General features: G+C 35.3%; 1 protein-coding gene across 1 annotated transcript in view; it reads right to left on the minus strand.

Moving 5' to 3' along the window:
• The window catches only part of LOC145681654 (uncharacterized), a 175,024-nt gene that overhangs the window by 117,412 nt on the left and 38,415 nt on the right, over positions 1 to 19,197 (minus strand). Inside the window, exon 3 of the mRNA XM_081753278.1 lies at positions 14,605 to 14,689. Coding sequence (XP_081609404.1) covers positions 14,605 to 14,689 — 85 coding nt within the window. The remainder of the gene's footprint in view (positions 1 to 14,604; positions 14,690 to 19,197) is intronic.

Here is a 19,197-nt window from a genome sequence, read left to right on the forward strand (position 1 = left end):
AAAGAATGCTTTCTAATAAAGAAAAATAAACTTCAAGCCGGGATTCGAACCCGGGTCACTGAAATGACATTTCTCTGCTTTAACATTTTGCCATCAATTCCTCATACAAAGATAAGAAAATAAACTAGTAGTTTTGTTAGATAAACATAGAATACACTATATCTACATGTGTTGATGCAACTCAAAGAATGCGAAAATAATGTCTGCCGGCTTTTCTTCTTTTGAAATTAGAAGTTAGGGTGAGGAAGAAATTCAGTAATTTAAATCGGGACCAGGTAAAAACGATGAGTTAGACTCATCTTGAAGGACGTTTCGTGATATTTTTCTAATTGATGAAGATCTATATAACTTGTTTTTGAGTTAAAGAAGGAAACTTCGAGTAAGTCATTGTGACACTCATAACGAACGCCTCTTTATACGAATATTGCTACGAGCATTTTGTGTATAGTATTCCATGCAATGCTTTTAACTAGCTAATAGTTTAGATGGAAGATGAAGTGACGCCGAAGTTATATGGTTAGCGCATTGAACTTCTATTCAGTGGACCCGGGTTCAAATATCTGTCAGGTTCCAACCTTCCAAATGTTTCAATTTCAATTTCAATACATACTCAGTGCAACAAGCAAGATTTTCTCGCCTCAAGAAAGAAACAAATGTTGGAATGAGGACAATTGGAGAAGGTCTCTCAATGAAGGCAATCATTTACTAGCTTATTTGCAGCAGTTGTTTTAGATTTGATATTTTCAGCTACTTCCAAGCATTTTCTGATCATGCGTGGTCAATGTTTTTATTTCTCTAAACATACATGAAAATATAAAGAAATAATACTATAATAATACATGAATAATACATCCATTAATAATATATATGTATATATAAAGAAACAATACATTACATACACAGCAATATTAAGATAAGCATATGGTGTTATTTGGAAAACAATCTAAACCATATATATTGATCTTAGAATGTACAACCGTTTCGTTAGTCACCTACTTTATAAGTTTACCTGAATAAACACCTGGATTAAGGCTACCAACTGCTGTCAGTGTCGTGAAAAATTACGTGTAAGTTGTGTTGCATCTGTCTAGACGTTCTCACAACTGGAAATTACCTGGACCAGAAGTAATGGAATTAGAGCACTTATTAGAGCACCAAAATATGGAAACAATATAGATTTATGTTATATGGATACCGATAGCTTAATATATGAGATTGAGAGTGAAGACTTTTATAAAGATATAGCAGAAATAGTTGACCAGTTTGACACGAGTGAATACAAGGAAAATAATATATATGGACTACCACTAATAAACAAAAAGGTAATAGGTAAGCTGAAAGATGAGAATAAAGGTAAGATAATGACAGAGTTTATTGGATTGAGATCAAAGATGTATGCTTATAGAGTAGAAAATAAAGAAGAGAAAAAAGCTAAAGGAGTAACTAAAGCTGTAATATCAAAAGAGTTGCAGTTTAATGATTATAAAGAAAGTTTATTTAAAAATGTAAAAACATATAAAGACATAAACCTCATTAGGAGTTATAAGCACGATATATATAGCATAACCGTTCATAAGCTGGCACTAGATTCCTCAGACGATAAAGATATATATTAAAAGATGGTATAAATACATTAGCTTGGGGTCATTATGGGATAGAGTAAAAAGTGTAATTATATGTAGTGTAGTGTAGTGTAATTTTAGATGTAAGTTTTTATGATTTTAAATGTCATAAAAGCCTATGCGATCTCACTTTGGGTTATCCTTCTGTGTTAAAATACAATAGTCAGTGGTGGCTTCATAATTTTTTGACAGTTAGGGGGTGGGAGGGGAAAAGTGTCCTAAAACATACATTGATACCCTACTATCTTTGTTAAGTTTTAAGTATCGCGGTTATTATTTTAAAAATTAATTTTCTCCCTTTCATTTTATTGGTTTTAAAGTAGATTACTACGAAACTATCAGAAATACGGAAAAACACTTCGAAGTAAACGTTATATAGTGGAGTCTCACCTTTCTAAATACAGAGTGTTTGAAAACGAACTAGTATAAAGTTTTAAGTATAAATTTAATTGGGAAATAGATGAAAATTTACATCAATGAGTTCATACGCGTGTGCATAAAATCCTTCAAGAAAGTAGAACTCTGTAACTTAGAAACTACGTGATGTATTAACAAATACTTTTTCGTGTATTTGCAGAAAGGTTCAAAGTTTTCTTTCAGCTAGTTAAGGTTCATCGCCAACCTCCAATTGTGCACCATTCACGTCCAAACACTCTTGCAGTCTTTTTGGGAAACCAAGAATTGCGTGTTGGCGGCGCTCGTCTGGAATGTTCAAAAGCACATCAGTTATTTTGTTCTTGAGATCGTTCAGATAAGCTGGCTTCTGCGAATACACCTTGGTCTTCACGTGTGCCCACAGCCAGTAAAAACAAGTCGACAAATCTGGTGATCTTGCAGGCCAAGATGTGGGTCCTCTTCGGCCAATCCGTCTCTCCTTAAATTCTTCGTTAAGAAACTTTCGAACTTGAAGGGCATAGTGCGGCGGTTCCATATCCTGTTGAATGTGTATCTCATTAAGGACGCCTAACCTAGTAAGTTCTGGCAAAAGTAATGGCTGCAACATGCTCAGATAATTGTTACTATCTACCGTCTCTTCATCGAAGAAAAAAGGGACGATAATGTGGCCCATTGAAACAGCACGCCACACATTGATTTTGGGACTACCGCGCTTGTGCTCCTCGAATTCACGTGGATTTTCCAATTCCCAATTTCGGCAGTTGTGCCTGTTCACTTTTCTCGACACATGAAATGTGGCTTCATCTGAAAACAGAAATGGAGACAGAAGGCCACCATATTCTTGTAAGCGGGTAAGCATTCAATCACAGAATTCCATTCTTATACCACAGTCTTCCTCTATCAGCTCGTGCACAAATTTTAACTTGTAGTGCCGAACCTTCAAATTCTTGCGTACGATTTTGTGTAACGTTGACTTCGGTGTAATCAGTTCCAATGACTTACGTTTAAGCGACTTCATTGAACTCCTGGCTACGCTGTCCTGCAACGTGCAAATCGCATCGTTACTCGTTCCTGGCCATCCACTACGTGGAAAACCTGACACAGTTCCCGTTTCTTTGAACTTCTCGTACCACCTCTTGATAATTGTTTCTGCTGGGGATGTTTCCCCGTACGTTGTTTGGAACTTTCTTCGCACTAAATCGCAAGATTTTAATTCCGCAAACAACAAACCACATTGTAAAATTAGAAAAGAAATAGTCCACGATGATTACAGAACATTTTTCGTAAAAGTTATGTGATATCCAAAAAGCAATATCTTTTTGTACACATATGTTCCAGAAATTATATTATTTATCTCGTTACCTGCAAGTTTTATTTCATATGTTGAACTTTTTAAGTGAAGCACATCTTCTCTATTTATTTTCTGATAATTGATGAGTTCCAGATAAGTGCCACCAAGAAACTTTATCTGCATGTTCTCGTATAAAGGCTTCAGAGAGTTTGCTTCCATAAGATATAGCATCAAAATCAACTTTGTCTATAAACTCATTAATAAATTCTTCAGATAGGTTTTGATTATACGATCCTTCTCTCCCGTGAACTCTATCTGCAAATTCTCCTATAAAGTCTTCTGATAAGTCTTGGCTTTCCGAAATAATCTCCCAATCAACTTTATCAGCTAATTCTCTTATAAACTCTTCCGATAACTTTTTCCATGAACATATTTCACTCAAATTAACTTTCTGCAGATATTTACGTATGAAGTCTTCTGTAATGTGATCATAGTTATATTCCTCCTCATAATCATCATAACCTATAGATAATCATTGTTCTTCAGTCAGTGAATCTAATATCTCATCAGACAAGTTCATAACGTTTGTATAGAGAATGTTTTGTATAAGAAATGAGTTCTTTTCTTTAGCGGCTTTCTTGAACAAATGATCTAACATACCTATGGAGATGCTAAAATTTATTTTGTCTTCATCATTATAACCACTAATATCTAAATGTTTACATACACAATCAAATCTAGGTTTGTAAGATAATATGTCCTTAGCACTAGTCATATTCACCTGTTCGTTTTTATTCTTAGATTTTTTAAATTTATCTCATTTTTGTTGGTTTTCTATATAATAAATATGGAGAAAGAATTTGATTTATTATATGATAGACTTAAACTAATTCATCATGATCTTAAACTCTTAGCAGCACTATTAGAGAAACAAATACTGTTAAAGGAAAAAGAATTATTAATAATGCAACAAAAAACATCTGATTTGAGTAGTGATGATGGATATAAATATGGTAGTGATGATTATGGTGATGATGATGATGAGTAAGTTTACAAAAATGATTTAATTTTAATATGTGTATATGTGACTTTGATGGGTTATTCTCATCAAGGTCGTGTTCTAATACAACGCGTAATATGTAGACAATGGCAGGAGTGTACAATGTTAAGCGTTGTATTAGGATATATGGAACTAAAAATGGTACAAAAATGAACAGAAATAATCCGGCGAATATAAAAATTGAGTAGTAAGATTTTCTATATATTAAAAGATGAGTAATTATAGTAGATTTACTGTAATAGAGTTAAGACGACAATGTAGGGAGAAGGGAATCAAAAGATATTCCCGATTAAGAAAACATGAACTAATAAACCTTCTTAAACAATATGATGATGAACAAAGCAGAAGACAGATTAGAAATATATTCCCATTTAAACAAGAAGTAATTGAAGGACCGAAACCAACACGTATACCAATTAAGATAGAATTAGAAGAAACAGCACTCAAGAAGCGTTTACAAACTATTAAAGTTGAAAACGTAGGTGGATATAAAGACCCAATAAAATTTTTAGATACAAGTGGAAGAGTTGCTATTAACAAAATCAAAGAAGAATTAAAATTCCACCCTGTTAAAGTAAATCTCGTTTTCATTTGTGACTATATTAAAGATAAAGAAATACAGGAGCGCAATTTCAAAACATCAAACGAGAGAATATTAGAATCAACTGACTTAAATGAATATATATCTTATGCCAAACAAAACCTTCGTAGAGAAATGGAAGAATTTGAAGGTAGAGGATCAGGATGGACATCATATCAAATTAAATATTTACAAATCAGAATAAACAAGTATGTACCATTAAGAGCTTCTACCTATATTGAACTTCATAAACCAATTAAACTTAAGAAAGCAGTGATTAATGTTAAAAATAAAGACAATAAATGTTTCTTGTATTCTATTGCAAGTTACTTAAAACCTGTTGAAATACATCCTGAAAGACCTTCACACTATAAACGTCTTGTTGAGTAATTAGAAAAGAAATATTGTAATAACAATGAATTTCCTGTACAATTAAAAGATATTCCGAAATTTGAAAGAAGAAGTAATATTTCTATCATTGTTTGCAGCTATGACAAGAACTATAATGTATATCCACTCCAAATCACAAAAACAAAGCAACAAAAACATGCTAATTTATTATATATAAAAGATGATCAAAATAATAGTCATTTTTGTTAGATAAAAGGCCTATCACGATTAATAAGAAGTCAAGTGACAAAACATACCGAGAAGTTATACTTTTGTGATAGATGTTTAACAAGACACTTTCGAAATGAGAAGCAATTACAGAACCAGGAGCTATATTGTAAAGAGAATGATGCTGTTAGAATAGCACTTCCAAAACCATACGACAATCAAATAGAGTTTCAAAACTATAATCGATCATTAAGAGTTCCATTTGTCATATTTGCTGACTTTAAATGTATCTTATGTAAGTTAAAAATAGAACATAATTGTAGTAAAACAGTAATTAATATCAAAAGCATGAGCCAATGAGTTTTTGTTACTATGTTAAATATTCAAATGGAGATTATAAAAGTCCTGTTAGTTATATAGGTCCAGATGCTGCGAAAGTATTTATTGAAATGTTACAAAAAGAAGCAATAGAAATTATGGAAATATATAACAGGGTAGTTGATATGACCCCGCTTAGTGAGGAGGAAATAGAAGCATATAACAGTTCGAATACTTGTCATATATGCGAGAAAAACTTGAATGACCACCAGCTGTTGAGAAAAAAATAAATATATTAAAGAAGAAAATAGAGTTCTACAAGGATAGAGATGATATGAGTGAAAAAATAAAAGAATGGAAATACGAATTAAGAAAATGTTTGTATAAGATAAATAAAAATAAAGCAAAAGTAAGAGATCACGATCATTTAACTGGAAAGTTTAGAGGTGCAGCTCACAGTTATTGCAATTTAAACTATAAAACTCCTAACTTTGTTCAAGTATTTCTTCACAATTTAACTGGTTATGATACGCATTTGTTTATTAAGGAGTTAGCTTATGATACACAGAAAATTAAACTGATCGCAAATAATGAAGAAAGGTACATAACATATGAAAAATATATAAAAGCAGGACCAAAAAAGATGGAATACATTTAAGATTTGTTGATTCATTTAGATTTATGCCAAAGAGTTTAGCAGAGTTAACTAGTAATTTAAAACCAGAACAATTTCGAGAAACATTAAAGTTTTTCCCGATTGATAAGCTTGATCTAGTTAATACTAAAGGCGATTATCCATTTGATTATGTTGATTCGTTTGAAAAATTAGAAGAACCTGTTCCATCATCTATAGACAAATTTACGAACCGATTAACAGGAGAAAAAATGAGTCCTCAACGTCATAAGCTTCATGTACGAGTTTGTAAAGAATTCGATCTGAAGTTAGTGAGGGACTTAACTGAACATTATAACAAAACAGATGTCCTTCAATTAACAGATATACTTGAAAACTTTAAAGATGTGTGTTTAAAGGCATATGGATTAGATCCTGGTTGGTATTATATAGCACCGGGCCTATCGTGGGATGCAATGTTAAAGATGACTAAAATTAACTTAGAAATGTTGACTGATTATGATAAAATACTAATGCTAGAAAAGGGTATACGAGGAGGAATCTCACAATGTAGTAAAAGAATGTAAAAGCTAACAACAAATATATGCAAGATTATAATAAAGATGAGAGTTCAACATACCTAGCATATCTAGACGCAAACAACTTATATGGGTGGGCGATGAGTCAATATATGCCTTATAAAGATTTTAAATGGATTAAACCTTGCATAGATATAACGAACATCCCAATTGACTCAGAAACTGGTTACATATTAGAAGTAGATTTAGAATATTCAAAGTATTTACACAACAAACATTCTGATTTACCATTAGCTGCAGAAAACATGTGCCCACCAGAATCTAAACAATCAAAACTACTAACAACACTTTATACTAAGGAGAGATATGTAATTCACTATAGGAACTTAAAACTATATATGTCGCTTGGAATGAAATTAAAGAAAGTGCATAGAGTATTAGAATTCAAACAATCAGACTGGTTAAAGAAATACATTGATTTAAATACAAATATAAGAACGCAAGCTAAAAAAAGTTTGAAGAAGATTTTTATAAGCTCATGAATAACTCAGTATTTGGAAAGACTATGGAAAATATTAGAAATAGGCAGCCCATACAATTAGAATGTGATCCTGAAAGAGTAGAAAAATTAATTGCAAAACCTAATTTTGATTACAGAACAATATTTACAGAGAATTTATGTGCTATACATATGAAAAAAGAGCGACTAACATTTAAAAAGCCAATATATGTTGGTATGAGTGTATTAGAACTATAAAAACTATTAATGTATGATTTTCAATAAAACACTATGAAGCCAAAATATGGAAACAATATAGATTTATGTTATATGGATACCGATAGCTTTATACGTGAGATTGAGAGTGAAGAATTTTATAAAGATATAGCAGAAATAGTTGACCAGTTTGACACGAGTGAATACAAGGAAAATAATGTATATGGACTACCACTAATAAAAAAATGTAATAGGTAAGATGAAAGATGAGAATAAAGGTAAGATAATGACGGAGTTTATTGAATTGATATAAAAGATGTATGCTTATAGAGTAGAAAATAAAGAAGAGAAAAAAGCTAAAGGAGTAACTGAAGCTGTAATATCAAAAGAGTTGCAGTTTAATGATTATAAAGAAAGTTTTTTTAAAAATGTAAAAACATATAAAGACATAAACCTTATTAGGAGTTATAAGCACGATATATATAGCATAACCGTTCATAAGCTGGCACTAGATTCCTCAGACGATAAAGATATATATTAAAAGATGGTATAAATACATTAGCTTGGGGTCATTATGGGATAGAGTAAAAAGTGTAATTATATATAGTGTAGTGTAGTGTAATTTTAGATGTAAGTTTTTATGATTTTAAATGTCATAAAAGCCTATGCGATCTCACTTTGGGTTATCCTTCTGTGTTAAAATACAATAGTCAGTGGTGGCTTCATAATTTTTTGACAGTTAGGGGGTGGAATGGGAAAAGTGTCCTAAAACATACATTGATACCCTACTATCTTTCTTAAGTTTTAAGTATCGCGGTTATTATTTTAAAAATTAATTTTCTCCCTTTCATTTTATTGGTTTTAAAGTAGATTACTACGAAACTATCAGAAATACGGAAAAACACTTCGAAGTAAACGTTATATAGTGGAGTCTCACCTTTCTAAATACAGAGTGTTTGAAAAAGAACTAGTATATAGTTTTAAGTATAAATTTAATTGGGAAATGGATGAAAACTTACATCAATGAGTTCATACAGCGTGTGCATAAAATCCTTCAAGAAAGTAAAACTCTGTAACTTAGAAACTACGTGATGTATTAACAAATACTTTTTCGTGTATTTGCAGAAAGGTTCAAAGTTTTGTTTCAGTTAGTTAAGGTTCATCGCCAACCTCCAATTGTGCACCATTCACGTCCAAACACTCTTGCAGTCTTTTTGGGAAACCAAGAATTGCGTGTTGGCGGCGCTCGTCTGGAATGTTCAAAAGCACATCAGTTATTTTGTTCTTGAGATCGTTCAGATAAGCTGGCTTCTGCGAATACACCTTGGTCTTCACGTGTGTCCACAGCCAGTAATCACAAGGCGACAAATCTGGTGATCTTGCAGGCCAAGATGTGGGTCCTCTTCGGCCAATCCGTCTCTTCTTAAATTCTTCGTTAAGAAACTGTCGAACTTGAAGGGCATAGTGCGGCGGTTTCATATCCTGTTGAATGTGTATCTCATTAAGGACGCCTAACCTAGTAAGTTATGGCAAAAGTAATGGCTGCAACATGCTCAGATAATTGTTACTATTTACCGTCTCTTCATCGAAGAAAAAAGGGACGATAATGTGGCCCATTGAAACAGCACACCACACATTGATTTTGGGACTGCCGCGCTTGTGCTTCTCGAATTCACGTGGATTTTCCAACTCCCAATTTCGGCAGTTGTGCCTGTTCACTTTTCTCGACACATGAAATGTGGCTTCATATGAAAACAGAAATGGAGACAGAAGGCCACCATATTCTTGTAAGCGGGTAAGCATTGAATCACAGAATTCCATTCTCATATCACTGTCTTCCTCTATCAGCTCGTGCACAAATTTTAACTTGTAGTGCCGAACCTTCAAATTCTTGCGTACGATCTTGTGTAACGTTGACTTCGGTATAATCAGTTCCAATGACTTATGTTTAAGCGACTTCATTGAACTCCTGGCTACGCTGTCCTGCTACGTGTAAATCGCATCATCACTCGTTCCTGGCCATCCACTGCGTTGAAAACCTGATGCACTTCCCGTTTGTTTGATCTTCTCGTACCACCTCTTGATAATTGTTTCTGCTGGGGATGTTTCCCCATACGTTGTTTTGAACTTTCTCCGCACTAAAAGGCAAGATTTTAATTCCGCAAACCGCAAACCACATTCTCCTCTTTCTTCAATGGAATCTTAAATCACGTGATTACCAGCGTAAACGTTATCAACTATTGTGGCCAGAGCAAAACTTTAAACATCCCTCCTTCTAACCCCAAACATTTATACACTTAAACGTACCGGCTTCGAAGTTTTGGAGTTTTTAATTTCCTGCAGGACATTATGGACTCCCTATCATGAAAGAGAATTTCTTCAATTTTAGTTTAATATTGGTAGACTTCTACGTGGGATCCATTTGTGGCCCTGCACACGTTAAGACGATATTCAACTTCTCGCCAGGTATTCACCAACATTTCAGATGTAACCGTCACAACCGCCGCAACGATTCTTCCCGTAAATGGTGTTTTTCATCTTTTCACTGTACACAACATTTTTCAGTCAGTTAACAAAAAGTCAGTGGGATTGAGTCTGGGCTTTGTGGTGGACAAGATATTGGGGCAGCCCTGCCTATCCACCTTGCTGGAAAGCGAGTGTCAAGAGCCGCACGCACATGGTTACTGTAACAAGGTGGGACGCCAACATGTTGGAAAAACACAAGCCACTTTTCCGCCCCATTATCGCCCATTTGGGGGAAGACGTACTCTGGTAGCATGTCAAAGTAAACTTTCCCGTTGATTGTTTCTTCTACAAAAATGAAACGACCAATCACACGATCATCCATCAAACCGCAACAGACATTAAGTTTGGCAGTCACGTTGATGTTGAATAACTTCATGTGGAATGCTCTGCCCCCCAAATTCTGCAGTTATGACGATTAACTGTTCCACTGACATAAAATTTAGCCTCATCAGGAAAGAGAATCTCTTTTTTAAAAAAATTGACATCATCATCAATTATGTGTAGAAAGTCAACAGCAAACTCATACCTTTCGATTTTATTAGGTTGTTTAATTTTATGTAACAGTTGTAATTTGCAGTCGCGCAATATAAGTCTTTTATGCACATCATACACAGTATCTTTAGGCACTCCTAATTGTAGACTATGTCTGGTCAATGAATTCTTTCGGGCCAGAGAATGTGCTTCGAACACAAGAAACACGGATCTGTTCAAAATCTTCAAAAGTTCTCGGTCTGCCTGGTGATTTTGCTTTCAAATAGTACCGGTTTCCTTGAAAGACTTTAGCCAATGAGGGATAGAGTTTTCCTGTAGATGATTCACCACCATACTGACGTCTAAAGTTACGTTGCACTGTTATAACTGACTCAGTCTTCACAAGCAAAATAACACACTGCGCTCAGTACACATTGTTGCTGAGTTGCTCCCCACTGAACGCCTGCCTGGACTGAACTGAGAAAACAGAGGAAAAAATATAACTGGTGCCGTCTCAATTTCAAGCAGACCTGTCAGCTGCAGGGGAGTCAAACCTGGAGAGTTGATGAATCAAACACCACAATCTTGAATAGTGTATGTCACTTTGTACGGATTTTAGGACTCATTAAAACTAGGCAGTTCTTTCTCAAACACACTGTATACAAATATTATTTCTGTATCTTAAAAATTAAGCGAGCTGCTCCATTTTCTATAGCGCAAGGTGTTGATTTTTCAGCACTTAGATTACACTAAACATGTCAGAACACTTTTATAACTGAAGGTAGAAAAACATTTGGAAAACAAACACTTTTTAAACCACAGAGACTCCTGAGAAAATCGTCAAAAATTGCACATGAGGAATCACCGGAAATAACGTCATCAATATGGCAGCCATGCGAATACATTCATTTATGCTTATACGAAATATCTCATCAGAGAACTGAGATATGAAATTCGTTCTGGTGCCAAGTTAAAGGTAAATGATTCAAATGATTTCAGTTAATATCGTTTTTGTGTTACTGCCATTTTAAAATGTGCCGGGTAGTATCTTCAGCACTTAGGTTACGCTAAACATATGCAAATACTTTTGTATACGAAAATCTTTCGAAAAGCTAATTTTCTTTTTATATCTCTTTTTTGCGTCTGAAACTTCATAAAACTTACCAAAAACAGAAATTGGTAGTGACATAATACGACATCACCAATACGGCTGCCAAGCGATGGCGATACAAATCTTTCTACGTAAATTTAACAGGCATTTTTATAATATAATAGGCTTCAGTGTGCTCTATAGATATTTCTGTGGATGAGAAAATAAATATGACTGTAAATTCACAAATGTTTAAAGATAATATGCAATCCATTGTGGTCGGTTCAGTTTGTACACGTGCCATCTGAACTCAACCTTGCCGGTCCCAATCAATGCTGAAAAGGGGGGCCTCATTACACACCTGTTACTACATGCCTTGTGGCGGGCTAGATGCTTTGAGGGGGGAGATAGGTTTCAGTGGTGCTTGGAATCAAGTACTTATCTCAAATGTTCAGCATCACAAGTAGCGCTTCCTCATAGACTGTTCCAACAAGCTGGACAATAATTCACCGGCGGAGGTGAGGGTTAGTCTGTCCTCCGAAATGGCCAACTAACAAGTGCCATTGAATCCGGGATAGGCACTCCGGGATCCGGGATGTAACCTCCTAAAGTTCTCAGTGAGGTAGGTAGCTTTTGCTGCCACCTCTAACGGCGGAGGTGACTTCTAACGGCGGCTGTCCTGCGAAGTAGACAACTAAGCCGTGCCCTTGGATCTGGGAGATAAGGCTACGTGGTATTGCAGCACGTATTAAAGAGTGGGTATTTTTATGCCCAGGGGAACGGACCCAATGCCCTACCGGGAGAATGATATAGGTACTGCCCTCAAAGAGCGTTTCGTACATGCTCTGGGGTTCGGGATGGGATACCTAGTATCCTAAAACACACTCGTACTTTACGGGTGCTGAGGAAGTGAGACCTTTCGTCCCAGGTTTTGCTGAACTTACTGGCTGCAGGGTCTACGACCATACCTGACGAGCCGTCGCTCCCAAATGGCCATTGTCTTTAAAGGTAGAAAGTTTACTTCAGCCATTGGGTCTGGTAATGTACCCTGTAGCTCTAATGTCATTAGATGAAGTTCCGTATTGCTTGAACGACCCTGCCGACGGAGGGTGTGGTGGTCCCTCCCAATGGTGACCAACGCGTACAATTGGGTTCAGTATATTTTTTCTACGACGTGTACGTGGTACCTAGACACGTAAAAGATAGGTAGTCTCGTATTGCTTGGCGAGCCTACTAGGGGAGACACTGCTTCTAAATGACAATGTGTGTGTTGAACAGACGGTCTACGTCAGTCACTAGCTCTGGTAATGTGAAGTGTACCTCTTTCGTCATTAAAGGAAGCCTCGTATTGCTTGGACGATCCTACTGGCAGGAGAGTGTGAGATTCCTGCCTGTAGGTAGATTGAACGGCGACTGGGGAAAAGTGCCTATCTGGGTAACGGTTTCTGGTCCCAGAGAAAGGAAAGAACTTTGTAGGATATGGGCTGGCATCAAACTCAAATGGTGACTTAACACTTGCCATTCGGGATGAGATATGGAAGTATCTCGACGTGCGTTCTACCTCTACAAGCAAAGAAAGTTGTCAGTTGCGTTACAGGTAGGCAGGGCCGGGAATGAACAAGCCCCTTCGAGCATTGCCATCGGTTCCCGAATAGGGTTGGACTCTGCCAGGCTGTGGACATACCATGACATTCGGTAGCTCATTGGAGCCAATCCTAGGAATCTGGCTAACGGTTAGCATTTACCGGAGATGAGATTGCTCTGAAAAGCATGGGTATCATGCCTGCAGCGCAATGAAGGACTGGCTCGCTAGCATTTCTCTTTTACAAGTAGATAACTGGAGGCAGCACTTCTGTCGCACAGTGAGCAATCTCACTCCCTTCGAGAATAATGGTTACACATCAAGGTTTCAAGATCGGGGGACACATGTCCACAGTGTATCAAGTGCACGAGAACTAACAGTCAGAAATAGGAATTTCGGGCAGGATACCTTGTTTGGTGGAGATTGGCGGAACGGCCATCAAATAGGCACAACGGCCGCGGGCCCCAGAACGAAGGTTGTATCTCAGTTCTTTGATAAGATATTACCGCATAAGCATAAGTAGTCGAGTTGCTTGGCCGCCATATTTATGACGTCATTTCAGGCGGTTGCCCACGCGGAATTCTTGGGATTTTTCTATGGAGTATCAGGGGTGTCCATAGAATGTGTTAAAATGAAAATTTATTTATAATATTTTTTCCGTTTCCAATTCTAATTTGCCTATACTATTTAGTTCTCAATATTTTTCATATACTTGTTCAAAACCGGTAACATCCCTCAGCAAAATATAGGAACACTCCTTGAGGTTTCGGAGCTCACGTAACATTATTTAAATTCTAAACAAGAACATAGTTTGCATTTAAACTTACAGCAAATCGCTACACTATTTTAGAATTTGTAACTGTAACTTTTAGTCCTTACTTGATACACATTTTCTCATTTCATATCTTACGTCATCTTAACGTATAGTGTCTAATTTCAGGTGGGTCAAAATCTGTCTGACCAGTGTAGTTTACTGCCTCGGTTGCATTACAATTACATTCAACCTCTAAATTGTAGTTCTTCTGTTGAGTTTACCTATAGTCATACTAAATGTACAGAGACTAAGGCTTAGTAATGTGCAAATTTATTTTAAGATTGTACCAAACGTTAGTGGTATTCGTGTGATCTCAAAAAAATGGTTTTCTGAGAATATCAATGATAATTTCATGACCAGAATCGATTGTATTGCAAACTTTATGTCGAAAGTCTCGCAGTCTCAAATTGTACATTAGATAGTACTTACTTGTTTTAAATTCAGCTTCATCAGGCCAGGAATCTACTGCTTTAAGCGCCAAATACAGTACTCCTATCACAGTTGACCCAATAATCTGCAAAGTAATTAAAATATATCAATTTGTTATGTAATGTAAAATGCGCACTGGAAAGGTAACAAATATGTAGATTTTCCTAAATCATCAGGTATGGGAATCTATTAGATGATTTTTGTGTACAAATTTTCAACACATTGATCTTCAATAAAATGCAACCCCAAGAAGGAGAAGAGATAGTCGTTTAAAATGAAATTGCTTACAGTTTCAAATGCAAAATAAGTATTCAAACCGTATTTAGGTATTTTGCGCCCTAAACCCAAACAATTGCTCCCTTTTTCACTTATTAGTTTTCAATTATATAAACAGTCAGCAACGGATGGAGTTGTACATAAGGAATTACTCGAATTTCGCTTGCACCAAATAAACAATAACATCTTTTCGTTCCAGTTCTAGTAACATTCTAACGGAAAGTCGTTTGAGTGTTGTACAAACATTGTATTCATTACAATTTCTCATATATTAATCTCACATGAACAGCGTTCTTCTTACGTACACCAAACTTAGCTCTTGATATTTCAAATTTCGACCTACACACAGGAAATGTATTTATAGTTCATTCGTTTAAATTATAATGACAAAATTATCGTTGACAATAGATTCAGTTTTCATTCGCATCTACAGAAAATATTCTCACTTGGACAGGTAAATAAAACCCGTTTCACCGCAGTTATAGCGTACTTTCACTTTTTAAGTTTTATATACAAATGCACATAAAACATTTTATGGAAATCATTATATCCACATTTAGCGAAGGCCTTTACTGAAAAATCAATTTCTCGATTTTCGGAAATTTCATTTTACACTTTTCGTTTTTCGTTTTTTTTTTCATTTTCCGAATTTTTTTTTCGTTTACAGCTTTTCGAGAAAGCATTCGTTTGTCAAAAAGATTTTTTAGTAAGTGATTTCGCTTTTTGTTTTCCAAAACAATCTTCGTTTTCATTTTCCGATTGTCTTTCGTTTTCTTTCTGTGATAATTTCCCATTTCTAGAATTTTGGTTTTTCTTTAAATTTTCGGAATCAGTGGGATTGTAATGTGGGAGGAAAGATTAATACGTCGAGAAAACCATAGACACGATGTTGTTCTCCATAAACTTACTTGGCCATAGATTCCAAGCACAAGAGGGTATCGTTCTACCACTGAGCCATCGTGCAGCGTTGGGTTTGGATTCTTTGAAAAAAGAAGTTTTAATGCTTACTATAAACGAAACTGGTCCAATCACAACCACAATTTGTGTGTTTGTGGATAGTGATGTGTTTAACAGGTACGTTATATATTATGGTGTGTGGAATTTTGATTCCAAAGTTATTGTAAACCAAATTTTGCTTTTAACTTAGGGCCATCATGAAATTTCACTACGATGTATTTAATTAAACTCAAACGATCTTGACCAAACTTGGTATTATTGTAAATATTGAAGAGCTTGGTATTATGGAAGCTTAGTAGAAAATATTATTATGAACAGAGATTTTGGTTCCCGAGTTATTAGCCATCAGAGTTAGGTTTGAACTCAGTGAAATCGATTATGAGTTGAGTTCATTTTGAGTTTTAACGTCCCTTTGAGCAACAAGGCTATATAAGACGTGAACCTACTGATTAATATAGAGCCGAACCACATAGGTTCCTGCCGGGAACGGAACCCGGGTTTCTCACGCGAAAGGCGCGTACGCTAACCGCTTATGCACGAAGAAGTTCTAGTGAAACCAACAAATTTCATTAAATCGTTAAAGGTAGAAGGCAGGAAGTTTTTTCCAAACTTGGTAGATCTCTACGAGTATTCTAAAAATATGTAATATTATAATGAGCGCACCTTTGATTCATGGGCTATTAGCCATCAAAGTTAGGTTTGGAGTTAACGAAAGGATACTTTATAACGCACAATATCGATGAAAATAATCTGATCATATTGAAAATTACTGAAGTTATAGACTTTAACGTATTTAGTATCCATCATTTTAATATTATGAAGTGTGAACTTTTGGAAGTAAAATTAGTGTTCAAAAATATGGGTTTAAACTTAGTAACATCAAGAAATGTATTTAAAACCCGTTATATTAAACTGGTCCAATATTGACCAAAGTTGATACAGTCATACACTTTGAAGTAAAGTATGGATGCCTTTCTATATAAAAATCACCACCAAATTTGTTTTAGTATTAACGTGAATACCTAATTTGTTCCTCCTAGACTTGAAGACCTAACAATGTTTTTGTAATCGGTATAAAATTATGCAGTTCATCGTTATGGAGTTTACGCCATTCTCCATTCCCGTTCCTCTTGGAGTTCGAATATTGGTCTAAGAAGCTTTTTTGAAATACTTTCAGTCTGCGATTTTCTGTCAGAGTCAGTGACAATGTTTCGCAACCATACAGCACAACAGGCTTGATTATCGTTTTATATTTTAAACTACAAATTCCTCAACAGAAGTCGCGAAAACAAAAGATTTTTAACTGAATAATAACACGAAATCCCTGCTTTCAGTTGCCATAATTTTTTTGTGATTATGGTTTTAGTCTGTTAATAATGATTCTAGATATTTGAAAGTATCCACTTTGTCGAAAGAAAATATTATTTGGTATTTTAACGCATCCATAAAAAACAGTATTACAACCCCACACACTTCCATAAAATACAGTATTACGATCCCGACAAACTTCCAATTATTTAGTTTTCTCTGCATTTACTTTTAAGCCCATATCTCTGCAAGCGTTAAGTAAGATTTCTGCATTCCTTTATATTGTTCTATCATACTCTATTAAATTTACATCATAAGCATACGCCATAACCTGGTAAATACAATTAAGCTCTAGGACCTGATTCCTGTCTTTGATTTTTCTTATACTGTTCTCCAGAACAAAGTTAAATAATAATGGCGACAACGCATCTCCTTCTTTCACGCCATTCTGAACGTGAAAGCTCGTGAACAAGAATTTCTCTACTCGAACCTTACTTTGGGATTCATTTAAACATATCTTAATTAATCTACCTACTTTGGTATTGCAAATTCTGTAAGCATGTTGTACAATGTTTCCTTCCTACCCTAGTCTAAAGTCAATAATTGATGTGCCAGAATATTATATTCCCATTTCTTTTCAAGTATTAGTTGAATAGTAAATATCTGGTCGATAGTTGATCGATTTTACCTACATCCGCTCTGATAATCTCCAATAATTTTATCTGTGCATGGAGTCAATCTTGCTAATAGAATGTGTAAGAAAATCTATTGGATGTTGACAGAAGAGAAATGCCTCAATAATTATTAAATCAGTTGTGTTGCTTTTCTTCTGAACTGGAACAATGATTGTTTTTTTTTTCACTCTTGTGGTAATTCCGCCTTGTTCCAGATAAGTAGAATGAGTTTTTGTATCTTGCTCTACAATTCCCCCTCCCCCAGCTAAAATTAAGTCAACCAGAATTTCGTCTACACCCGGAGATGTGTGTTTGTTTAATTTTTTAATAGCGATTTCTATTTATATCTGGTTAGGTTCTGGAATATACGGTTATGCTGCATGGATTTCACTTTCTCTGCGCACATTAATTTTTGGCTATGTGCTAAGCAAATCGTCAAACAAATCCTTCCATCTATTTAAGATGCTATTCTGATGAGTGAGAACTGTTCCTTTAGCTTTCTTTAATAGCTAAGCACGAAATTGATAGCCTTTCTTAAGTCCGTCGATGCATTTATACATGTCCGAAATGTTTTTAATTTTTACTATTATCTTCAAGTTAATTAATTTTAGCTTTCAAAAATCGCGTTTCTATGTTCTAAAAGTTTTGGAAGTTTTCCGCCAGATGACTGAAATTTTATGTTGTTATTTCGTTCGGATTTTGTAGCCAACGCTGTTTTTTCTGTTTTCTTTGCTCTACTACTTTACTGCATTTCTGGTTAAACCATGCTTTGTTCCTGCGTATTTCTGCGTGTCCCAATATTTCTTTTGCTGAAATCTTAATGTTTTCTCTAATTACAACCAAGCATCCTGAACAGCAGTGCACTCCGAACCTTCTAAAACTTTGAATATATTCGACACTTCAATCTGGCTACCCTCTCACCTGACTCTCCTCTAATTTCTTTAAATTAAACCGCTCCGTTTTCAGATATTGAATATTTCCTTTATTCAAGTAGTGTCTCTCTTATTATCATAATCAACCCTTCTGAACGACCGAACATCAGTTATGCTAGACTGTTTTCTTCTATCTACTAAAACGTGATCGATTTGATTATGTGTTTTTCTGTCTGGTGATGTCCAAGTATATTTATGAACGTCGCGATGTGGGAATTTTGTAATCATCACGATAAGGTTTCTGGATGTTGCAAAGTTCAAGAGTCTAACGCCGTTGTCACGACCTTCCTTATGCAGACATTTATTCCCTATAATCGGTTTGAAAATACCCTCACGTCCTACTTCGCGTTGAAACAGCCAACAGAGTTTTCATATGGTATTGCAGGAGATGATTAAATACCCGTTCTATTCTTTCGTAAAAACTTTTTTTAATCGTCATCCTTATT

Source organism: Thermobia domestica, chromosome 3, assembly GCF_964235325.1.
Source record: "Thermobia domestica chromosome 3, izTheDome1.hap1.1, whole genome shotgun sequence".
NCBI lineage: Eukaryota > Metazoa > Arthropoda > Insecta > Zygentoma > Lepismatidae > Thermobia > Thermobia domestica.